Source organism: Hemiscyllium ocellatum, chromosome 1 (genome assembly GCF_020745735.1).
Source record: "Hemiscyllium ocellatum isolate sHemOce1 chromosome 1, sHemOce1.pat.X.cur, whole genome shotgun sequence".
NCBI lineage: Eukaryota > Metazoa > Chordata > Chondrichthyes > Orectolobiformes > Hemiscylliidae > Hemiscyllium > Hemiscyllium ocellatum.
In genome coordinates, this window is record NC_083401.1 from 91,334,776 (window position 1) to 91,361,542 (window position 26,767).

Below are 26,767 nucleotides of genomic sequence, written 5' to 3' on the forward strand. Positions count from 1 at the left end.
CCACAGTAATGTGTTTGATTCTCAACTGGGTTTAGGGGCTGGCAGTAATGGCTTGCCTCTCCAGTGACACCCATATCCCATGAGCAAACAATTCTGAAAAAAATAATAGCTTCCACTCAAGGTTGAGATGCCCCCAAAGTCTTTCAACTGCCTCAGCAGCACCCAGCCCTCTCAGTGATGCTACTGAGACTGCAGACATGCTGGGGTCCTGACTGTTCCAGATTCTTCAGGAACCTGCTAAGCCTGAATTGGTCTGATAAAATCTCCAAACCCACTGAGCAGCTGGCAAGAGAAAGACAACGCTATTGTTAAAAAAAGAACAACTAGTTCACTAATGTCCTTCAGGACTTATAAGTTACCATTCTGACCTCATCTCCTTTTCATTTGATTCGAGTCTCATGCTCTAAAGCTCAGTCTAAATGTTGTCAAGGCAATTAAGATGGGAAATTAGTATGGCCTTGCAATGTTGCCGCCATTCTGAGAACTACAAAACAGAACTGGGGTTCTGGTGAATCATTGTTTGTGTTCTATTGGTATCTCTGTGTCTTATATGTGTAGAATAGCACAATAATCAATGTGCAATAGTGCAGCATTAATCAGATGATTTAGCAGCTAAAGGTCAAATGCTGGAACAAATCTCATTCCTGCACTCAGCCTTTGGATCAATATGTCAGTGAGTGAAGGAAACTGGGGAACAATAGAAATCACATTAATGAGTTTATTTTGAAGGAGACATGATTAAGATTTCAACTTCATCCAGCCGGATGCTTAGTCTTACACTCAACGTGATATTCTCTAGTTTGGTTTATATTACAGCCTGAATATTACTTATTGATTGATAAGGGAGAATTTAAAATTTTCCTGTCCAGTGACGATGGGGAAGGCCAGTGGATCAGTTTGTGTGGGAGGGCAGAACCAAGTGACATACTCACAGAAACATGAGGATCAGAGTCCCCTTATACCATTCAGTCTGCAATGTTATTTTAGCTCAAACTGTCCCACTCAGGTTCAAGCCTACTGAGGAAAACCTTCTCCGAGGGAGGTTTCCAGACCTGGTCTCCAGCTATACTTAAACAAACACTCACCCATAGGCACACAAATCATAGAGCTAGATCCATCTTTGAGGTTTCACAAAATGGCTTTGAAATTGTTTCCTTTTGAATGTAGTTTAGCTCACACATTCTGAGTAAGCATTCTGAACCTAGATGTCATTCTTGCTCCTTTGATTTTGTTGCATGAAGAGGAAGAGATTCAACAACAGTAGGTGCACTATGCTGCACCACTGCCTGGATCAGTAACTGGGCTGGGTAGAAGACAACACATTTGTGAGTTACTACACATCAGAGAACTTACCGAGCCCACAGGACCAATAAGGTGAGAAGAAGCTTCATGGACCTATCTGAAAAATGGTGAATGAGGAGGCTGTGCTTCTTCCAACAGGCTGCCACTAACTACTGCAGCCAATTGCAAAAAGATTTGCTGATTGCTGTGGCTGGGAAAATTCCCACAGATTTTAACCTTAGTGGCTCAGCTTATTCCAGAGTTCCACAAGCATGCATTCCCAAAGTTCAAAACCTAAAGAACATCAGTGCTCTAGCAACGGCCAGTGAATGGGGAAGATGGCGGCAGAGTAGGGCTCCTCACTGGAACTCGTCTGTTTTCTGACTTTTTCTTTCTTCTTTTCTGGCTTTTCTTCCTTTCTTTCTTTAAGTTCTTCAGTTTCTTTTCTCTACTTTCCTTCTGGAAGGATCTCGATCATGGAGGCAGAGGCAACGATAGCAGCAGCTTGGGGAGCTTTGACAGACGGACTCAAGGTGGCTGGTTGCTGTCAGCAGCATCACTTCATCCATGTCCAGAGTAGTACCAGAGAGGGACGATGCATTGAGGTGGCTAACACAGCAATGAAGCAGGGCAGCAGCTGGGGCCCAGCATGATCCCGATGGTGGTAATGATGAGGTGTCAGCCAGCAGCAAAGTATGGTGATAGCAGTGGCCAGTGAGGTGGCAGTGGTCAGCAATAAGGCAGTGGTGGTCAACAATGAGGCAGTGGTGCTCAGTGATGAGGCAGCATTGGTCAGCTATCAGGCAGCATTGGTCAGTGATGAGGCAGCAGTGGTCAGTGATGAGGCAGCATTGGTCAGTGTTGAAACAGCATTGGTCAGCAATAAGGCAGCAGCAGCAAAAAATGGTAGCAGCAGTGGTTGATCACAAAGGATAACGGCAGATACAGTCAGGGCCAAAGCCTTGTGAGTGATGGTGAAGCCTGGCATGACCAATGGAGGTTGGCAGTGGCAGTCAGCGGTGAAGGTGGCTGATAAGCACAGGTGGGTGTTAGCCCAGTGCGGGGGAGAGTGAGCCCTCCTTCAAGCTGGTGAAAGCCCAGCTTGAAGCTTCTGGAGGCCCAGGGCTTAAGGAAAGACTGAGATGTTCTCAACTTTACTTCTCTATTTTTTAGATTTTATCCTAAGGAGACTGTAACGCTGAACTTTTTACCTAATCTTTTTTATTTTTCAACTTCTGTAACTTAGAATATGTACCAAGGTATGTTGTAGCAAAGATGGTGCCATATGTGGTGATATTGTACACTTTCACTGTGCTTTTGTTTGCCGTACTTGAGTACACTTCACAATAAAACCTAAATCTGAATCTAAAATCTAAAGTGCACTCTATCTTCTTTGCCAGGAGCCACAAACACAATGGCTTGCTAATGGATTGACAATAGCAACCAAAATGAAAAGGACACAGGCTTTATTGCAATGGTTGCTGTATTTGTATAGAAGAAAATGTTTAATTAGAAATATTCCTTTGGGGAATCAGAGCAGCAACTAGAAATCTGAGTTCACAAGAAACATTTTATTTCTGTAATAATGCAGCTAATCTGTGATCACCACAACCCCCTCATTTAAGTTTGTGCCAAGGCGAAACTGGCATAATTCCTTTATCTTTCCCCAGTTAATTGTCCCCTCACAATTCCATCCATTGAGGAATGTAAACAAAATGGCTGATGGAGCTGAAAGCTGCTACCATCTCTGCAGTTGTCCTTAAACAGCCGGTGTATAAAACATGAAACTGGGATGCTCATTAATATTTTTAAACAACTGAATTATAATAGACCAGCACAAGAATGGGCCTTTTGGTCCATGATGTTGTTCCAAACATGACGCCAAATTAAACTAATCCCTTCTGTCCGCCTTTGATCCATATTCCTTCGTTCCTTGCATATTTATGTGCTTATCCAAAAATCCCTTAAACACCCCTATCATATCTGCCTCCATCATCACCTCTGGCATATTTTAGGTACATGAATCATAGCATCATAGTGCATTGCGTACAATTTCACAATCCAAAGAGGGTGATATATGGAAGACACAGAGGGAAAGGAATACTCATCATCTGACAAGGAAGACTTGGTTAACTGTGGGGAAGAAACTGAAGAAGATTGGACACTACAACTGGCCACCAAGAATGGCAAGAAGGTGTTAATTGCACAAGACATTGATTAACCCTCTTGTTCACTGTAAAGTTATACAAATCCACGTGCTTCAATTAGTTTTTCATCCCATTCACCACTCCTTTAACTCCACAAATAATAAATATTAAAACCATTCAACCCACAGCAATGAACTGAAAATGAAGAGTCAAAAGCCATTTTTGAAAATGTACTGTATATAAAAGGTCCAAACTGTAAATGATTAAACAGCAAAAAACAAATTTGTCTTGAATTCCATTCTCAAAGCCTTCAAAATCCCTGTAGCCTGGCTTTTTAGCTCTTTATATACAATACAGGCTACAATGCAAATGTTTCAGTTTGTAATCAACTCTACAGCTATTTCATAGGTTTAGTACTAAGAATGGGAAAAAAGTGTCCAATTCTGTCTCCTATCTCCTTTTATTGCTACAGCAGCAGGCAGTAGAAAAACCATAGCTATTTTGACTCATCCAGAAATTCAATGTTGTAGGCTGTTATTTTAATTAATTCTTTCGATAACTAGATCTCTTACAGCTCTGACAACCACCACATTTTCAACTGCTCCAATTTAACATCCTGATGTGCCTTTAATACCCACCGTCCCCACAACAAACTCCTTCTTCTGATGTAAGATTGTTTGCCATAGACTCCTTGAAAATGACAGAATGTGTCTCACCTCCATGATAGATTCATAAAATTATAAAGTATAGAAGAGGATCTTCAACTCATTAAGTCTGTGCAACCAAGATATACTACTACTGACACTTGTCCCGCTTTCCCACACTAGACCTATAGCTTTGAATGTTATGTCACACCTAGTGCTCATCTAAGTACAACTTAAAGGTTATGAGGTTTCCTATCTTGACTACTCTCCTAGACAGTGAATTCTAGATACCCCACTGCCCTCTATGTGAAAATGCTTTCCTCACATCTCCTCTAAACCTCCTGACTTTCACTTTAAAATTATTCCCTCTTGTTATTCGTGCTTCATCTAAGGGAGAAAGCTGCTTTCTTTCACCTAGCCCATGCCCTTCATTATCTTATACATCTCTATCAGTTACCTTCTCAAACTTCTCTGCTTCAAAAATAAACAACTTGAGCTTATCCAACCTCTCTGTGGGGCTAAAATGCTTCATCCCAAACAAAATTCTGGGGAATCTCTTCCACTCTTCCATTCCAGAACTGGTGATCAGAACTGCACAGCAGTGCACAAGGTTGTGGCCTGACCAAAGTTCCATACAGCTCCAACATAACCTCCCCTCTCTTATAATCTATACCATCACTGATAACAGCAAGTATCTGGTGTGCTTTCTTAACTTCCTTATTATTTTGTTCCATCACCTTCAAGGATCTGTGGTGAAGCACCCCAAGATCCCTCTGTTCCTCTGAGCTTCCTTGTGTCTTGCCATTCATTTGTCTTTTATTTCTTCAAAAGTGCAACACCATACATTCACTAGGCTTAAATTCCATCTGTCACTGATCTCCTCATCAGACTAATCTATTTATATCATCTGCAACTGACACCTTCCTCCTCACTGTCAACCACTTTGCCAATCTTTGTATCACCTGCAATTTACTTACCTTGCCTCAGCCAATCTCAATTATATTTTATATATCTATACCACAAACAATAACGGATCTAACACTGATCCCTGAGGCACACCACCGCACAGTGGGCTGCAGTCACACAAACAACCTTCTACCACCACCCTCTCTCTCCTGTCACTAAGCCAATTTTGGATGCATCTTGCCAAATTACCCTGCATCCATGAGCATTTATCTTCTTCATCAGTTTCCATTGCAGGACCTTGTCAAAGGCCTGACTGAAATCCATGTCAACCTCATCAACTGCCCTACTCTGATCTAAATTCTTGGTCATCTCCTCAAAAATTTCCACCAGATTTGTTGGGTGTAACATCCCTCTGACATAGCCATGCTGACTATCCTTGATCAAACGTTGCCTCTCCAAGTCAAGAGGAGATCACTGGCAAACTGAGTGGGGTGGTGGATAGGCACAGAGGCACGGAGAAACCATCTGGATCTTATTTAGCCCCTGGGCCAGTAGTGAAGTATAGTCACCTCTGGAATAATAGGTGTCAATTGACTCGACCTTGACCCTATTGGACATTTAGTGACAAGCAGCTGGGAATCCCATGTCAACATCTTCTTGCCTCTGACTTCAGCAGAAAAGGAATCACCACCACTAAGCCTTCATAGTTCCGATATCAATAGGCTGAATTAGATTCCACCCAAAATTCAGAACTGTTTTAAAAAAGATTACATTTTGGTAAAATCAAATCAGCACACTGGCACAGTGGTTAGCACTGCTGCCTTTCAGCTCAGGGACCCCGATCGCTTCTGATCTTGGGTGACTATGTGAAGTTCCTACTTTCTTCCCGTGTCTCCCTGGATTTCTGCCGCTTGCTCCAGTCTCCTCCCACTGTCCAGTGAGGTGCAGATTAAGTGGATTGACCATGCTAAACATTGAAGGCTAAGTAGGTGAACTATGGTTAATGCAGGGTTAGGAATAGGGTGGGATGCTCAATGGGCTGAAATAGCCTTTATTTACATATGAAGATTCTATGACTCTATTCTATAATTCTATACATCATGTCTGGAATATGATAGAAAGTCCTAAATGACTTTTAATTCCACAAGAATTGCTACTGCTCCAAAAAAGAATTACAAGTTGAACAATCAGAGGAAAGTCATTCCTAATTCCAAAACATTGCAGGCTCTTCAGAAAATTAATGAAGTGAACAGTCTTTCTCTAAAGCTGCAGATCCCTTCCAGATATCACATAATGAGCCACCTGCTTTGTCATGTATGTCCTGAAACTTTGGCCACTTAGTAATTTTATTACCTGCAAAAGACTTGGAAATGTATGAGAATGTGAAAGATTCTATAAGAGTGGAGGAAGAAGAAAACATGCACTAATCTACCAATACTTAGATTGTTGGCTCCTTTGGCAGAAATTGCATTCCAAACTGGTCACTTTTCTAAGTCACAAGTCATCAACAATACATATGCCTATTATCAGCCTGTGAAATATCAAAAATGCAAGGAGCTAATAACCCTATCTGTGTACAGAACTTCTTTTTAGAGTCATAGAGTCAGAGAGATGGACAGCACAGAAACAGATCTTTTGGTCCAACTTGTCCATGCCAACCAGATATCCTAACCTAATCTAGTCTCATTGCCAGCATGCCACCCATATCCCTCTAAACCCTTCCTATCATATACCCATCCAGATGTTTTTAAAATTCATCTGGCAGCTCATTCCACACACGCACCACCCTCTGCATGAAAAAGGTGCCTCTTAAGACCGTTTTATATCTTTTACCTCCCACTCTAAACCTATGCCATCTAGTTCTGGACTCCCCCACCCTAGGGAAAAGATCTTGACTATTTACCCTAGTCATGCCTCTCATGATTTTATAAATCTCTATAAGGTCACTCCTGAGTCTCCAATGCTCCAGGTAAAACAACCCCAGCCTATTCAGCTTCTCCCTGTAGCTCAAATTCTTTAACCATGGCAATATTCTTTTAAGTATTTTCTGAACCCTTTCAAGTTTCACAACATCCTTCTGATAGGAAGGAGACCAGAATTGTATGCAATATTCCAACAATTGTCTAACCAATGTCCTTTAGAGATGCAGCATGACCTCCCAACTCCTATACTCAATGCTCTGACCAATAAAAGAAAGCATACCAAATGCCTTCTTCACTATCCTATTTACCTGTGATTCCACTTTCAAGGAGCTTTGAACCTGCACTCCAAGGTCTCTTTGTTTAGCAACATTCCACAGGACCTTACCATTAAGTGTAAAAGTCCTGCTCTGATTTGCCTTTCCAAAATGCAGCACCTCGCATTTATCTAAATTAAACTCCATCTGCCACTCCTCAGCCCATTTGCCCATCTGAGCAAGATCCTTTTGTACTCTGAGGTTTACATATTACAGCATTTTATGTTTGACTAATTACAATGAGGTACAAAAATAGCTGAGAAATATGGTAGTCATTTTGAAGTGCAATATTCATCTAAAGGTGAAATTTGTCTGCTTCCCTCTGCAAAGAAAACAGATATCTCTATCATAATTAAATAAACTCACAGGCTCAGAATTATTAGATAGTTAGTTCATACCCAGTTACTCTTATAGTTTATTGACATGGTCAAGTCACGAAGCAGAAATAAACTATGAGTTTTAATCTTTCCAACATATTTCCTTTGAGAACCACAAATGTTGCAGCCTCTTGCTACAGGCAATTATGCAGACTGTTTCGGTCAGCAAATCACGATCTGTTGCACTTTACGATTTCCTATCATTTGACTTTCTTACCATCAATATGCTTGATCAGTGAGGTTGGAGACAAAACAGGTTGGCACGTGGAAAGGCCACCATTACTTTCATTCTTCCACTGCAAATTGTGCTATTTTCATTTCTAATTTTGCTACTTTCTTATTAATTTAATGTTAATGTTGTTCTGCGTCAAAAAAGGGTTTTTTTTTAATAAATACAATTTTGCTCAGGTCATATCTCAGTGTGTAATTTTAAATGATGTGATCATGTTCCTTCTTTTGTAGAAGGTCTTCTCAGGTCCACTGACTATGGAGTTGACATTAGAAATTGTTGCACCTGTTTTGGGATGTCAAACAGGTGAAGCCAACACCTGTTTCCAAGGATGCCTGAAAGATCCCCGCCTTGAAATTCAGTTCGCTATCTATAACAGGAGTTATCCCCTACACAGAGTAACATACTGTCTGCAGCCTCTGTCGATTAAGCCCAAGCAATGACCAGATACAAATATGTTAAAGAGAAGATAATGTTGAAAAAGACTCAGTGAATCCAAGACAAACAACTATAATATCTGGTTCCACAATATCTCAATTGTTATATGCACAGCACTGTTACCTCTTCTCTTCACTTCACTATCCCTGGATTTACTTTATGTTGGAGAAAGTGAGGACTGCAGATGCTGGAGATCAGAGTCGAAGAGTGTGGTGCTGGAAAGGCACAGCCAGTCAGACATATGCTGGAAACATTGACTTTCCTGCCCTTCGGATGCTGCCTGACTAACTGTGCTTTTCCAGCATCACACTCTTTTACTTTATATTGGTTCTGGTGAGACAACAGTTCCAATGCTCATCTTTCGCAAAGCAGCCACCGTCACCTCAAATGAGGTGAAAATCCCTGCTCAGAATCAAATTGTCAGATGGAACTTTTTCTAAAAAGCATTATGTGCTTTAAACATCAGGGTACCTTGAATGCAGTAGTCAAATAATAAAGATGCATTCCTGGGCTTAGCAATGCATCTCAGTCCATGTTTTAGATGGACTTTTTTATGTTGTTCCCATTTGTGAAATCGAAATCAAAGGCTATTCAGAAATTATTAAGAGTATAATGAATTATAAGCATATATTTGATTATACTGACATTCTTTAAAAGAAATGATGACTATATTCCAAACAGCACTCTCATCACATGACTTGTTTAAAGTTGGACAGCTTGTTTGGATTAAAGGGAATCTTTTCCATTTCATGATGGTAGCATTAATTATCCTTCTTATCTCTGCAGATGCAGGTGGTTACTCTGAGAATGAGGTATCAAAGTAATTCTATTTAAAGAACGAAAGCGTTGAATTAATAATATTGCACAGCTGGTTCCATGATCAACAAGACTTTGGTCTACAGTTTGAGATTTGTAAATGAAAAATAACTGCTCAATTCTTACTTTTGGCAATCATTTTGATGTACCATAGTCTGAACAGATTAAACACTTATACAGATTGTAATGGGTCTTTTATATTTAATATTGCCAATAACTGCATTGAGCCAAGTTTTTAATTCAATACTGGCTGCCTTGCTTTATTTGAAAGTTTACATGTTTTGGAAGATTGCAATTGATGCTGCTCTGATAGGACACAGCTACAAGAAATCATCACTTGATAATGCATCCTCCATTCCGTTGCCGCAGATTATAAGCTATTATTAAACTGCACTTCATTCACGATTTTCGGTAAATGCTGATTAACATTTTCATTCCACTACTGTGAACAGAATTGCTTCTAATAAAACAGTTATCTCAGTGAGCTATTACTTATGGATTTCCTGTGAGAAATCACTTAAGAGAAGCTGAACAAAAATGAATTATTAATTAGATTTTACACAAAGATGCAATAAAGAGATGGCTCGCAAGCTGGAAACCATTTCATTTTGCTATTTAATAAAGATCAAAAATGTCTCTAGTTTATGGCACTTGATTTCATTTACAGTGAATGTTGAATTATCAAGCAAGCACAACCAAGACAGCTGGTTGAGGCAAATAGGAGACAAAGTTAAATGAAACAGTAATCCCCAAGTTTATAATGCCAAGGTTGATGAAACAGAATTGTAGCCTCTAAACAATCTCCTTTGGATGCTCGACAATTACAAAGAAACACGCAAATATCATTCATATCATACCTTTTGTGACCAATGGATGTCTTAATGTCTTACAACCAATAAAAGACTTTTGGAGTGTAACCATTCTTGCAGGAAACACAATAGCCAATTTATACCCAACAAACTCCCCACAAATAGCCGGTCACTCTGCCCAGGTAGGACAGGAAGTGACACTATCATTCTAGATGGCTCTCTTTTCATAATCGGCATTCTTACCTAGAGGGGATGTTCTATCCCTCTTTGTGATGGTGTCTTCTCTCCTGGGCTCCTTCATCAAGACTCCTATGCCACCTGGAAATCTGGATGCTTCTTTGCAACTTTTATTGAGTTGAATACCTTACGTTCATAGTAAACCAAAAAAGGGACGCTGCATTTTTAAAAGACTGTATACAACAAGGAAATTTTAAAGGAAGCATTGCCTTTGATTCCTTTAAACAAAAATGTCAATTAATGTGAAATTGTGGACAGTGAAGTGTTGTGGGCTTGTGCCTACTAGAAACTGAATGAAGATTGCCCACTCACTGCACAATGGCTGGTGAGGAGGTGATGCTTTACCTAACAACATATGCTGCAATTAAAAAAAAACAGTTCCTGAGGTATTCTGACCTCTTGCACCATCCAGTTCACATTTATTGCCATAAGTTCAAGTGTGCAGGAAAAAGTCACAGAGCCTTTCCAATCAAGTTCTATTTCAAATGAATTTAAGGCACAATTGAACGTTAAATAGTTCAACAAAATTATTGGAATATTTGGTGTAATTGTGAAAAAAATATGGAAAATTAAACAAAGGTACTCAACAAGAAGGTATTGAAATACAATGAGCTGATAAAGGATCTGGCACAGATAGACTGGAAACACTTTATGGTTGTGTTGCTGGACTTTTAATCACAGATTCACCAGGATGTTGCCTGGCTTGAAAAGTTTCAGTTATGAAGAGAGATTGGATAGACTGGTTTGTTTTCCTTGGAGCAGAGGAGGTTGTGGGGGAATCTGATTGAAGTATACAACATTATGAGAGGCATTGATAAAGTGGATCCTGTGAATCGCTTCCCCATGCCAGATGCCTAAAAGACCAGTGGGTAGATACTTAAGGTAAGGAGCAAGTGATTTTGAGAGGATCTGAGAAAGAGTGATTTTTGACCCAGAGTATGAAAGAAATATGGAATATACTATTTGACAAGATGTGGAGGCAGGTACTCTCACCAAATTTAAGAAGCACCTGGATGAGCACTTAAAATGCCAGGGCATAGTAGGTTATGGACCAAGTGCAGGTGAATGGGATTAGAATTGTTTGATGTTTGTTCGTTGGCACAGACATAGTGGGTCAAAGGGTCTGTTTCTATACTGTAAGGATCTATGAGAATCATACACAATGATTGCTGCAAAAAAGAATATGCTTTCCATGGCAATTCTCTCTACTGCTAGCTTCTTGGGCAGGTTTTTAAAAGTATGCCTGGATGTAGATATCTTCAGTGAAGAAGATACTAAAGGTAGGTGGGTAATTTTCAATTCAATCAGGATCTGATGTAACATTTTGACCCTGATCGGCGTATCTGAGTCAATATATCAGATTTATGTGTAGTTATTGCCCTATGTGTGTTGACGTAATGCATATTGCATTCATATTTCTGACTGACTGAACATATGATGCTGGCCCCATTGCACTGAGAGTCTGACTAATGGCGGTGTAGGTACCTTTACACTGGAATATCACACATTGTGATGGTATGTCACTGTCTGAAAAGTACTCTGAATGTCTATTCTGTAATCTCTTCAATACCATAACAAAGAACAAAGATAAAGAAAATTTATAGCCCAGGAACAGGCCCTTCAGCCCTCCAAGCCTGTATTGATCCAAATCCACTGTCTAAACCTATTGCCCAATTCCTAAGGATTTGTATCCCTCTGCTCCCCACCTACTCATGCATTTGTCCAGATGAATCTAACGTGCCTGCTTCTACTACCTCTGCTGGCAACGCATTCCAGGCAACTAACACCCTCTGTGTCAAGTACTTGCCGTGTGTATCCCCCTTAAACTTTTTACCTCTCACGTTGAAAGCATGACCTCTTGTTATTGAACTCCTCACCCTGGGAAAAAGTTTTATCTTTATCCACCCTGTCTATGCCCTACATGATTTTGTAGACGTCAGTCAGATCCCCCCCTCAAACTCCATTTTTCTAATGAAAACAATCTTAACCTACTTAATCTCTCTTCATAGCTAGCACCTTCCATACCAAGCAACATCATCACAAACCTTCTTTGCATCCTCTCTAAAGTGTCCACATCCTTTTGGTAATGTGGCCACCAGATCTGTACACAGTATTCTAAATGTGGCTGAACCAAAGTCTTGTACAATTTTAACATGATCTGCCAGCTCTTATACTCTACACCCCGACCAATGAAGGCAAGCATACCATATGCCTCTTGACCACTCTATCCATCTGTGCAACCACCTACAGGGTACAATGGACCTGAACTCCCAGATCTCTCTGCTCATCAACTTTTCCCAAGGCTCTTCCATTTACAGTATAGTTCGGTCTTGAATTAGACCTCCAAAAATGCATCACCTCACTTTTGCCCGGCTTGAACTCCATCTGTCACTTCTACGCCCAATTCTCCAGCCTTTCTATATTCTTCTGTATTCTTTGACAGTCTCCTATGCTTTCTGGTACTCCACCAATCTTCATGTCACCTGCAACCTTACTGATAGACCACCAATGCCCTCTTCCAGATCATTTATGTATATCACAAACAACAGTGGTCCCAGAACTGATCCCTATTGAACACCACTGGTCACCTTTCTTCATTTCAAGAAACTCCCTTCAACTACTACTCTCTGTCTCCTGTTACTGAACTAATTCTTTATCCACCTTGTGATAACACACTACCCACCATTTGACTTCACTTTCTCCATTTGTTTACCAAGGGGAATCTCATCAAATGCCTTACTAAAGTCCATGTATATGATATCCAGAGCCCTTCTTTCTTCTATCAACTTGGTCACTTCCTCAAAGAAGGAGGAGAAAGTGAGGTCTGCAGATGCTGGAGATCAGAGCTGAAAATGTGTTGCTGGAAAAGTGCAGCAGGTAAGGCAGCATTCAAGGAACAGGAAATTTGACAGGAATTCCTGATGAAGGGCTTATGCCCGAAACATCAAATTTCCTGTTCCTTGGATGCTGCCTGACCTGCTGTGCTTTTCCAGCAACACATTTTCAGCACTTCCTCAAAGAACTCTATTAAGTTGGTAAGGCACGATCTCCCCCGCACAAAACCATGTTGCCTATCATTGCTAAGCCCATTCTTTTCCAAATATAAATAGATTCTATCCCTTCTCCAGTAACTTTCCCTGACATCAGGCTCACTGATCTGTAGTTACCTGGAATATCCCTACTACTCTTCTTGTACAGGGGAACATGAGCAATCCTCCAGTCCTCCGGTACTTCACTTGTGTTTAACGATGCTACAAAGATATCTGTCAGAGCTCCAGCTATTTGCTATCTTGTCTCCCTCAGCAACCTGGGATGGATCCCATCTAGTCCTGGGGATTTGTCCACCTTAATATCGTTTAGCCTACCCAACACATCTTCTCTCCTTATGTCAACATGATTTGAAGGAGATTTACTGACATCATCTTCCTTTTAGGTTGACAGCTTTGAAAACTGTTTTCTCCAGTGTGGTAGAGGAAAACCATTAGACAGTCCAACAAGATGAGGTTCTTGACTTGTAGTTTACTCTGTGATAACAACTAGGTAAAAGTTACATTGGGATGAGGATGTTGTTACTAAAATTACGATAATATCTCTATCATAGGCCTGTGTCATTTTAGAATTAGAGCCATTTTGTCTTTTCTCACACAATTCCTTATAACATTATCAAATAGAATACAGTTCAAAGCACTCTCCTGCACTAAATCTTTTAGAAATATTACTTTGTGAAACATACAAAAAATGTAGAAAATCTAAAGGAGGATAGTAGCAAACATGAAAAAGATACAGAGTGGTGAAATAGATATGCGACAACGTAGATGAATTTTAATGCAGAGAAATATGGTGATGCATTTACGAAAGAAAAAGATGTAGAGAAACATACAAAGGAAATAGTTACATTTTAAAGGGAGGACATATTTACAGAAAGGCTTTAAGGTGTATGTTTAGAAATCCAGTGGTGGCATCAAGCAAAATCATGATAATATTTGCAAATTACTTGGAAGCCTCAATATCCTGCCTCCATAATCTGCTGCTATACCCATTCCCTGTCACTTCTATTTGCTCTACCGAGTACTTTGTGAATATAAGAACATTAGAAGCTCAGTTCTGCACTTTGGTTCTAAAACATAATATGTCACATTTTGTAATTAATCCTGTATATAACAAAAAATAGCAGTTTTATTGAAATTAGTGTGAATTAAAAGATAGGAAATATTACAATGTTTTCCTTGGGTTATGTAAAATCCTCAAGGATAATGCTATACTTTCTGGTTCAGGTAACCAATATTGCTTCTATTTTATTTTACAAGGTGCAGATGAATTATTTAAATGCCCAGTGTCTTTCATCTTTACTTTTTGTGAAGTCACCCATATATGCTAACTTAAGGGGCTGATTTGTGCACAGACCATGGGAGCATTTTGGGATTGCTGTGCAAAGCATTGCTGATGACTGTCATCCATTCTGGTCAGGACTTATACAACCATGTCCATCTATTTATGGAAACGTCTTGGATGATTCACAAAATACTAACATGATTTGATCTTTGCAAATAAATTTGTGCTTCTTGGGGATAGTTGTTAACTGTAGTTAGTTTTTTAAACATATTTTTCAAAATGTAGCACTTTGTTCAATAAGTCTGCTATTTCATTATTGTTGGTGAATTGGTTTCTCATTAGATACTTAACCATTCTCAGGTAAGAATAGCAGCGTTTTCTTTCTATACATACACAATCAATCAGCATATTCTTGGGGAATTACGGATAAGGTTGTGAGAATCATAATACTTATTAATAAAGTTTATTAATATTCTTCACTTCTAGACTGAGCTATTTAACCTCTTTAACTTCCGTATTGATGTAGCTAATTTGTTTCACAACATTGTGATTTTAGAGTGAATTAAACACAAGTACGAGAATGTATGTAAATGTGTGTGAGAGTTGTGGTCTATTTAGTGCTGTGGACTTGTTATCTTGAGTGACTGTGTTGAAATGATTCAAACCTGGTTTCATTCAGCTCTTTACCAACTGGACTGAAAACAGAATTATACTGAGCATAGTCATTGTAATACCAATTCTCCAAGTAAGTGGACTGCAATCATATAGGATCCTGAGTGACAAGATCTGTGCTGAAAATGTGTTGCTGGGAAAGCACAGCAGGTCAGCCAGCATCCAAGGAGCAGGAGAATTGATGTTTCGGGCATGAGCCCTTCTTCAGGAATGAGGAAAGTGTGTCCAGCAGGCTAAGATAAAAGGTAGGGAGGAGGGACTTGGGGGTGGGGCGTTGGAAATGCGATAGGTGGAAGGAGGTTAAGGTGAGGGTGATAGGCCAGAGTGGGGGTGGGGGCGGAGAGGTCAGGAAGAAGATTGCAGGTTAGGAAGGCGGTGCTGAGTTTGAGGGATTTGACTGAGACAAGGTGGGGGGAGGGGAAATGAGGAAACTGGAGAAATCTGAGTTCATCCCTTGTGGTTTGAGGGTTCCTTGGCGGAAGATGAGGTGCTCTTCCTCCAGCCGTCGTGTTCCTATGGTCTGGCGATGGAGGAGTCCAAGGACATGCATATCCTTGGTGGAGTGGGAGGGGGAGTTGAAGTGTTGAGCCACGGGGTGGTTGAGTTGGTTGATCCGGGTATCCCAGAGGTGTTCTCTGAAATGTTCCGCAAGTAGGCGGCCTGTCTCCCCAATATCGAGGAGGCCACGTCGGGTGCAGTAGATGCAGTAAATGATGTGTGTGGAGGTGCAAGTGAATTTATGTCAGATTTGGAAGGATATTTTGGAGCCTTAGAGGGAAGTTGGAGGAGGGGGGGTGGTGGTGGAGATGTGTGGAGGGGGAGATGTGGGCGCAAGTTTTGCATTTCTTACGGTTGCAGGGGAAGGTGCCGGGAGTGGAGGTTGGGTTGGTGGGGGGTGTGGACCTGACGAGGGAGTCACGGAGGGAGTGGTCTTTTCGGAACGCTGATAGGGGAGGGGAGAGAAATATATCCCTGGTGATGGGGTCTGCTTTGAGGTGGTGGAAATGCCGACGGATGATACGAGGTATATGGAGGTAGGTGAGGACCAGTGGGATTCTGTCCTGATGGCAATTGGAGGTGCGGGGCTCAAGGGCGGAGGAGCGGGAAGTGGAGGAGATGCGGTGGCAAAAGACATCTGATATCTGCCAGTATCTAAAACCTCTCATGTCAATCTCCAATCCAATTACAGAATGCTTTTGCATTTCAATGTCGCACATTAAGCTGCACCAGCAATTATCACTGTAATGTCATATCAAGGATACTGTGCACTCAGGTACATGCACACAGATCATGGACTGGCTCAGGCTGCATCTCCATGCTCCTTACTCACTGTCATAGTACTCACTTGCTTTGAGTCTACCTGAATTCTCACAGCATCCCTGCTTTACCTTGCATTGCCGTACCTTTTTATACATTGCCCTCTTAGCCAGAGATGCTAGGGTCATATTCCTTCTGTATTGCCATGTCATAGTTGCCAGGAAGCTTCAGTCAAGTTAAATAGAATAGCCTTCACTCAGGGATGCTGGCACTGTAAGTCAAAGTACCCTCTGATACCTGTCCAGGACCTTAAGCAGTGTCAGTCCGCCACTTAGAGTGGTCAGAAACATGATGCTGTCTATGCATGAGGTGAAGAGCTGAATGTTGGGCAGCATCTCTCCCCACCCCCAACTCCATGTCTTCCCCTGTTCTCCCTCTAATTTTCTTACTAACTGCACAGTCCTCCAAGGCCCATGCGTGGAACTACTTCTGGAACCAGGAGACAACACTGCATGTTATGGACCAGGTCAGAACCCCTCAAACGCGATGTGACTAGTCAACTACTCGATTTTAAGAAAAATACAAATTATTTAAACACTGTAGTTAAACTACAAATAAATGACATGGCAGGATGACCAGTTTAACCAGACGTGCTGTGTCTTCTTGTTGTGGTCTGTTGACGATATACTGGTCCGGATACACTGGTCACCCTGCCTTATATCCAACCTAAGACAAGCCAAACAAAGACATGCACGGGAATTCCTGGAGACCTGGCACTCAACCCAGAACTTCATTAACAAACATGTAGAGTTAGACTCCATATGCAAACCATCGAGAAACAAAACCAGAACTGATACTACCTGCCTCAGCAAACTGGGACAGGTAAATAGCAAGCAGGACAGAACACTAACACTTCACTGGAGGCGCACAGATGATGTTACCTAGTATGGTGATGAAACATCGGCAAACAAACTTACCAGCTCAGCAAACATGTCAACACCCACAAAGAAACAAGTACAAGAGGACACAGCTTTAAAGTGATGTGCAAAAGAAGTACGGGTGATGTGTGACAAGAAATAATTTTTAGTCAGTGAGTAACTAGAGTCTGGATTGCATTGCCTGGAAGTGTGGTTGAGGCAGATTCGCTTGAGGCATGCAAGAGAGCATTGGATGATTATTTGGATAGAAATATTGCCTAAGACTATGGAGACAAAGCAGGAGATTATGATGCTATGTAGCCATGATGGGCTGAACGGTCTCCATAATAATTCTGTGAATTGTTTGAAAGTGGATGTTTCAACATTTTTTAAAACATTATTCAGTGTTTATAGATTTGATCTGGAACTTTCATTACTTGTATCTTTTTCTAGATGTTGGAAAATTATGATATTTTTAACATTTAATTTTACATCAAACATGAAAGCATATTTTGTTAAATACAATATTCTTGCCATCAGTGTTTAATCATCTATTTCAAATAAAAACTTTGGAGATAAGATTTTTGAAGATTGCCTTCATTAAAGTTTAACTTGAGGGAAGTTTCATTAGCCAATATTATGCTTCTCCACGGTTTGGTATATGCGAAAGTGAGTTTTCAACAAATTATTTGAATCCATCTGAATTGGATGCAATGTTGAAACAGCAAGGTCAGACAGCTGCATTCTGCTCAGAATAAAGATCTATTTTCTTTCTTGCATAGTGCTTCCCTGAATTAAAATTGCATAGTTGTTCTGTGCGATGAGTTGAAGACATGATAGAGGCATTGCAAACTGAATATACTTATTTTTTGTCAAACCATCAGTGTGTGGTAATCCCTGCCACCAGTCTCAAGCTAACATCCCAAAAGATAAGCTGATTTCACCTGCTTATAAGCAGATAACTGTTGGAATGCTTCCACGTAAATCCTATAAAATTGGTTTTTGCTAGATTGATCTCACAGAGTACCTTGAATTACCTTGATCCAGTTGCAAGTTATAAAACTCTACAAAGGAAGTGTGGAAAGTGAACCATTCATATTATATTATAGATAGAATTCATAATTTGTATATAATTGAAAGTTTGCCAGTTTACTCACATTTTGACAGCACATAAATGGAAATACATAATCGAATTGCAAACTGAATGAAGGCCTTGGTGGTATTATTTGAGTGGAAAGAATTGGTAGGGAAACGGTAAAATAGAAAATGAAGCAACTGTGTGAAACTGTACAAGAAAAGACTTACATTTGTTTAGCACCTTTTACCAGTACCAGACATCCTGAAGTGCTTCACAGCCAACTAAGTATTTTTTAAGTGTAGGGACTGATGTAATGTCAGAAACATGACAGCTAATTTGTACTCTGACAAATCACAGGCTCTCGCATCAGCTATATGATTTTTTTTCATGCTGTTGAGAATAAATTATAATTATTAGTAGAAACTGGATAAAACTTGCCTGCTCTTTTTCATAATAGAGACATATGATCTTTTACATCCATCTGCGAGACCAGAGGAGCCCTCAGTTTATCATCTCATCTGAACAATTGGTACCTCTGATAGTCCTTTTTTTAGAACCGTTAATGTAAACTGCTATGCTGTCTTGAATTTCAATGTCTGAGATTGAGAAATGAGGAACTAAGAATTATCTACCTTTGGAGCTGAAAGAAAAGCAATTATCAGCCTCTGTGAACAGTGAGTTGGCTGATAGGACAAGGATTATTAGTTAATTTGCAATAGCCTTCCTTAAAAATAAAAATCTCTTCAAGGTACTCCTGGAGCTTTGGTAATTTTAATTCTGTTTTAGGCACACAGCAGTAGTTGCAAGAAGCTTTTGGGTCTGAGCCTAATGGAGAAAATATGGCCTATTCTTCTGCTTATTTGGCTGACAGTCTACTGTTCAGTTCCAATAACATGATATTAAAGCTGTTTGAAAGTCACTGTACATTTAGGGAAGAATTGTGAGCATGATGTTATGTAAAATTAATTAATGCATCTGGTAAATAGCACAACAAGTCAAGTTAGAGGTTCAGGAGATATCATAACCTTAAATTTAAATGTCTGTTATTTTTAACTCCAAGTGAAACACAAAAAATAAGCGTGTTATGCCAAAAGTTAAATTGATTTTACTTTCTCTTGTAGTTATCAGTTAATGAAGTACTTGCCATAAAATGTGGGTTCTTTTCTACCTTGTCTAATTCCAGGTTCTAATGCTGTGGAGGCCCAGTGCAAAAAGTTTGAAGTGAAAGCACAGGATGGCAAGAAATTACTGTTTTCTGCAGATGAAAGTGAAATTGCCATTGGTGTTGACAAACTGCGTGTGACAGGTAACACTCATTAAACATAAAACACTCTTTTGTAATTCATCTATTTATCTTTCATAGAATTGCACATGAAAGATGGAACAACTATACTGTTTAGCTATGCAATGTAACATTCTGCACTAATGTGAAGTCAAAAATGATAGCATGATCAAGAACACCAAAATTGATAAGAAGTATTCAAGGCCGTAAGTAGGAGTAAAGATCATATGGTGCAGAATAGGTCATGCCAGAAACCATAAATCATTTATAATAATATTATGAATAATATTATTCATAAGTGATTTGTTTTTACTTTGGTTTTGTATAGAGGCAGTGAGCCACCTGCTTTAACTGTAATCAGATATTTCTGGAATAAACATCAGAGAAAAGTCTATATTGACTTTCTGTTGTCATCATTATGAGAGATACAGTTAGGCTTACATTAAATACTACTAATAACATATCAAATTATGGTACAATCTCATGTCACCTTCTATGGTGAAACAGTACCTGACCTACTTTTGTGGTGCCCTTCTTTGTATACTCAAATTTGAAGGCGTATCATGGCCAAGAGAAAAAAAATTGTGCTAAGCTGTTGAAATCCACTATCACAAAATCTTGGATCTGAGAATGTAACATCTTGAGAATCATATGGTTGAATTGATCTTTTGATACAAAACCCAATGTCATTTTAAACTATAATCCATTTATTGAGGGAACTTTCTTTTCTGACATTTGTAATGAAAGTGTGCAACTAAGTATAATGGAATTTCAGGTTTTGTTCAGAATAGTAAAGAATAGAAATGTTTCCCATTATATAAACAGTATATGTCTGAATTATAAAACCCTACATCTCTTTGTCTTGCACTTTTATGTGTTTACACAGTTCTATGTTGAAGGCAAAGCAATTTTAGGACATAGATTATTCAAATAGCTCTTCGTGTGTGATTCTGATACTGTAATCATGCATCACCTCAGGTATATTGCAAAGTTTTTCCTATCTCATTCAGTACAACATTGTGAAAGCCTTACTTGCTATATTCCAACTCCACTTTGTAGAAATGCTCTAAGAGTGCCATCTGGTGTATTTCTCAGTGTCTTCTCAAATACAAGGCTAAATGAGTATTCAAAATAATATTTTATTCCTTGTGCTTTCTATTGACAGCCAACTGTGTGCACCTATGTGTAATGTGTAAAGTTTATCCTATTCTGAAGCTGTACTGTGTGGCTTTGGCATGAAAGCTTTATTGCTGTGTAAATGCAATGTTTTGTTAAGCTATACCATTCCATTTACAAACCTTGATTTTCAGATGTCTGATTTCTGTGTCATGGCTTCTGCATAAATCCTTTTTAAACAACATTACAAAGTACAGTTATAAAGGTACATGGTTGATCTCACAGTGAAAAAAACAGTAAGTGGTAGGAAAGATATTCATATGAGCGAAATCTCTCTCAGGATTTACAGAAGCTTTGCCATGCATCATGCATCTAGCACACTACTCTATGTAAGCCTCTACAAGATTTGACATTATTCTTTGAATGATCTCTTTTGCTGATGTTATTCCAAAGGCTAACCTGTTAAAACAGAATCTTCTAAATAGTATTATCTAAGTTGTGAGAAGCTTGGGCTCCTCATCTAGTGATATTTGTCAAAATGTATTCTAATTGTGACCATTTTAGAGAATATTGAGCTCTTCCCTAATGTTGCTCAATTCTCATCACTAATACCATAGGATGGACTTTTCCTTTCACAGAGTGGTCATGAGAGACAACATATATTGCTATTGAACCATTTGTTCTGGATTTAAACATGGTGAGTATCAAATTAAAGGGCAAAATACTCCTTGGCTGACCACTGATCATTTTCTTCACCTTTGGAAATAAAGCACATGGAACCATTTTCTCACTGCATGTAAGCATATCAATCTCGCTGCTTGTCTTTAGTGCTCTGTCATACACAGAGATAATTTTAGAAATTCTGTTCTGAAGTTTCCCAGACAACTTTTAACACTTTTTAAACTCACAGCATGGAAGAAATAGAGTCAATTCCAAACACCTTTCTGCTTCAGTGTGAACAAGGCTGATCAGAGATTTTGATCAGTGCTTCAATCATTATTTTCTCTCTGTGCTTTTAATTATCTGCCACTTCTCCCAGAACCTTCAGCTCTACTCCCCTTGTTCTTGCAGCTTTTTGCAAAATAGTTGGAAAAAAATCTCTTGTATATGGTTCAACATCTGAACGAATTGCAGCTGCTACTTCAGTATCTAATTTATGTTGTGTCCTGCGCCCTCCTTTCAGGATATCTGCACTGTAATAGTTCACACTTACTTCTTACACTTACAATTACTTCCAGAATTTCTCCTAAGAAATGTACATTAGATTTTGTGAATCCTCTACTGCTTTGAATGTTGATGACTTTAACTTCATTGGTTCAGTTTGGAATTTGTGTTTTTCTCTTTCCATTTCTTAACTCTGTCTTTGTCTCTCTCACTCTCTGTCATTCTCCCTCCCTTTGTCTCCCTCCTTTTTCTCTCTCTTTCTCTTTCTTTCTCTTTCTTTCTCTTTCTCTGACTCTTTCTGTTTGACTCTTTTTTTCTCTCTGTCTCATATGACAACTGATCATTCCTGCCACCTAATCTCAGTTTGTCGACTTAATGGAACTGTGTTCACGAGGATCCAGGCTTCTGCATAGGACTGCATAGATCTGAAAATGCATTATTCATTACTGCAACAACTATTCTGCTGCAAATCAGCTCCTCTTTTAGAGTACCATACTTAAAGTTTTTCATTAATTAGTACAAATCATCAACAACTTTCCCCATGTCTCAGGGTACAAGTGTCAAATTTGCACATTTCACAGTGGCCTACTTGCTGAGAATGTAATATATCTTCAATTCACAATAACTATGATGTAACTTGGCTTTACCCTGTTCGAACTGCAGGGTAACTAAAATGTAATTCATAGTCCCATTGCATATCAACTTGTTCACAGTCTAGCTTCATGGTATGGCAAGATGCAGTGCAAAAACAAACAAATCTCTTGGACCACTGTGACCATGCCTAAACCTGATTAATGCTGCAATTTTCTGGGAACTCTGCACTGGATGGAGAGATTTTCCATCGTAGTATATTCTGAGTTGTTTTCTTTCTGAAGAGGTGATTAAAAATTTGCTTTTGAAGTTCAAGCTTGTCAAAATTGCAGGAGTTACTTGATTTTTAAAAGATTTTTTCAACACTACATGGTTATTTCTAAGTTGGAGCAATTGCCAATAAATTCTATCTTTAAGAGTTTTTAAGTGGGCCTGAGTGCTGCCACCTTTCCAATTTATATGTGTTTTTTTAAAATTGCAAATTAACCAAAAGCAATAATTTTATTTTTGTTTCACTGTGCTTTTACTCTATGTAGATCTTATATGAAGGGCAGAAGTGCATATCTTAACTAACATGGGAGTCAAAGGGTGGGTTGGAATGCAGGCGTGTTGCCACAATCTGATCAGGCATGGTCTTATTGCATGATGGAGCAGGATAGGAGGCCAAATGGCTCCTAATTCAAATCTTCATATATATGACAGTAGATGTACTGAAAGGACAATAACATAACCAAAAGGTGTCAAGTTAAATTGTGTTGTGAAAACACAATGACACACAAAAAAACAGAAGATCTTAGATATAGGAATATAAAAAGCATTTAAAGCCTATGCCAAACAAATTTTGCATTCAATTATCTTATTTCCATAAGATATTTTAGGAGTGCAACAATCAGAATTGTATCTCTGTACTGAGTACACCAGGATACACATTGGGTTAGTATCATAAAGCTTTGCTGTCATAAGGAGGTTTGTCAGTCAACAGAAATGGAAATATGCTACCATAAAGTAAAATGATTGTTCATCTGATTATTTGATGAATAGGTATTTTTAATTGAAGTAGATTCTTGGATTGAATATTCAGATTTCTGCATGTGTAGGATCAGCAGTGTGATGCCTGGATGAGTACAACTGCAGTTCCAACAACACGCGAGAAGCTTGATTCCATCCAAGACAAGGCAGTACACTTTATTGTTACCTCATCCAGAGACATCCACTCCTTCCAACACCAACACTCAATAGCCACAATTCATACTAAATCACCAAATCTCCAAGAACACACTTTCAAAACCCACGACCAGTTTCATCTAGAAGGACAAGGGTATCATAAGTAGGTTCCCCTGCAAGACAGTCACCATCCTGACTTTTAAATATATTGCCATTCCTCCAGTGTTGTTGGGTCAAAATCTTGCAGCTCCCTCCCTAAGGGGATTGTGCATCTACCTATAGGACGTGGACTGCAGAGGTTCAGCATACTGCCGCCTTCTCAAGAACAACTAGGGACAGGCAATAAATGCTGGCCCAGCTAGAACCATCCACATTCCATGAATATAAACAAAGATGGCAATGAAAAAGCACAACTTCTGCCATAACATCACTTAACCCAATGTCATTCCCAGCACAGTGAGTTTTACCAACACAGGAAGAGGATGGTGCTGAGATCCCGCCTGATCTATTACAAACCGAAGTAACATAGTTAAAAAGGTAATTGAGTGCTTATAATTGGGATGTTTTAGCAGCATGGGCTGCACATTGATTCTAGGATAGTCCAGTGAACAGAGGCAGATGCACAGCAAGGATCCATTCATGGTCACTTCAGAGAACCATGTAAGCCCCAAATAAGCTGGTAGAGCACAGAAGAGAAATTGGCCATTGACACACAGTCAATGGTCCGCAAAGTTGGTATGGAGATTGAGCAGGGATTGTCAGTTTACTGTGCTGTACAGCTGTAAGATGAGGTGACAAGGCCATCAAACATTATTGGGAGGGCCACTTGCATACAAGGACGGTAGTCATGGGCAGTGTGGATGTAACTGTCAGCTTTTAGACCCAGGAGCAATGAGACCAACATTTACCTTTGGAAGGCCTCAGCCTTAGGCATTAAGACAACAGTGGAAAGGGATTATGGACGTAGACATGGAGATTGTACTTTCAAAATAGCTTCAACTGTGAATTCCATCCACAGAAGAGCTTCCACTCCCTCCACGTTTGCTCACACAGCACATTAAGAATGTTCTAAATACATGTATTCACTTGCATAACTGCTGAAATGACTTTGTTATCCCCTGTCATTCCATGCTCTTCACTATAAGTCCTGAAAAGTATGTGGATGAATATTCCTTGAAGAGATGGTCACTCATTCATCTAATAGAGCTGCAGAGAATGACAAAACAATGATGCAACAAAAACTGCTAACTCACGAGGATACCAAACAAGTTATTAAGCCTGTTAAATTACAGTTCCGGTACCTCAACTGAATGGATGGCATCCTTTAAGTCCCTTTATAATGAGCCCCTCAGAGAGGTGACCACCTTGAAAAGGGTGAGATCCTGGGGGGACACCATGCAGTGAAGCAAGAGTAGGAGGTGAAAGGGGAGAATGCTAGACAGTGAGGTGCCCCATGTTATGGACCAGGCCAGACCCCCTCAAAACATTTCGAGAAGTTAGCCCACATCCTAACTTTTCTAGTTGTTTTAAGCAGGTGTACAGTAGATATTCCAGGAGCGGCTCAACCACTCAGTTTTAAACAAAATTGAATTTATTTACAGACAACTGAATGAAACACAAACAAAAGAGAACAGAATATAGAATAACTTAACCTGTCTGAAAACCCAATCAACTCTATTACAACCTAATGATGCTGTTCCAATTTCCTGCAACATCCCCATCAAAACACCTTTGGCAAAAAAAGTAAAATCAAACATAGGTTCTTGTAGGAGAGATGTCAGAGAGAGAGTCAGCCAGAAAGCCTCTGTTAAATCAGGAAACCTTCCTCCCCAGCCGGGGGCGAGGGTGGTGTGTATGGGCCGGGGTGGGGGGGGTGTGGGGGAGAGAGAGAGAGAGAGAGAGAGAGAGAGAGTCAGCCAGAAAGCCTCTGTTGAAACAGGGAACCTTTATCCCCAGCAGCTTTCTGCAACCAGCAGCTTTAAACAGACTGCTTGCTAAAACCCAACCAAACCAAACCAAATAGAAAAAACCCAGAACTGGGAGAACTGGCCACTCCCCTTTCATTGTACAACTGTTTAAAACAAAAACTTAAAAGCCTTTTCAAGTGGGTATTTCCAGACATATCAGAACTTTTGTCTTTATGACCCCTCTTGAAAAAAAAACAATGACAATATCACTTTGTTAAAGGAGCAGCATCATCACACCCAAACCGGAAGGGCATGGTGAGGGGCTCCGCACTATCCATGGTGGTTTTGTTTTAGCTTTGGAAAAGGAAGCTTGTTCACGTGACTCTACCTGTGCCTGAGGTACATTGTCACTTTCCTCATTGTGGATCTGTCAATGAGGACTACTACACCTTTATCAATATAAAGGCAAACCTCAAGTACTGGTTCCTTACTGCAGAAATGCTCACTGCACTTGGGAAGAAAAGAATGGTGAAAATGTCTCATGGGGGAACAAAATATTTCCCTTTTTGAGAGCTCTATCTGAGATTTTCTGGAGGACCACCTTTTGATTTCTGGAGACTACATTACATTGATTTTTCAGGGGCTCCTTAGATCCAAAGATTTAAGCGAGAAACCAAACTGTTCTCAAAGCAAGAAGTTACAGACTCACTCTCCACCTGCATTAAAGGATTTTAAAGAACTGAAAGAATCAGTACTGTGCAGATGGCCAACAATTCAACAACTATTAAACAGTTTTCCTCTATTCCATTTCTGGCTGGCCAAGCCTATTGTGTTGCTCCAGTATCTGATACTAAAGCAAATTCAAGGCCTTGAAGATAGGTCAGACCTTTTTGAATTGACTGGACTCCCCACTTTTTCAACACATCAAAATACTCTTTTTGATAAAAATACAAATATGCAACAACCAAGAATTTGTTTTTCACAGACAATTGTATAACAGAAACATTTAAAGAGGAATCTAAACAGAACAGAAAAAAATGAATTTTCTACCTTTACCTAATTTAAACTTTATTCCCAAAATGTATAACTTATTGGACAAACATAAAAAGGGAGGAAAACCATTGGGATTTAGTTTTTCTTTATTCTTTGATTATTATTGTTCAAGCA

At 39.6% G+C, this 26,767-nt stretch overlaps 1 protein-coding gene across 1 annotated transcript in view; it reads left to right on the forward strand.

The window, feature by feature from the left end:
- Positions 1-26,767, forward strand: part of LOC132815088 (zeta-sarcoglycan) — a 461,412-nt gene that overhangs the window by 362,233 nt on the left and 72,412 nt on the right. Inside the window, exon 5 of the mRNA XM_060823874.1 lies at positions 19,560-19,682. Within this exon, the coding sequence (XP_060679857.1) occupies positions 19,560-19,682 (123 nt within the window). The remainder of the gene's footprint in view (positions 1-19,559; positions 19,683-26,767) is intronic.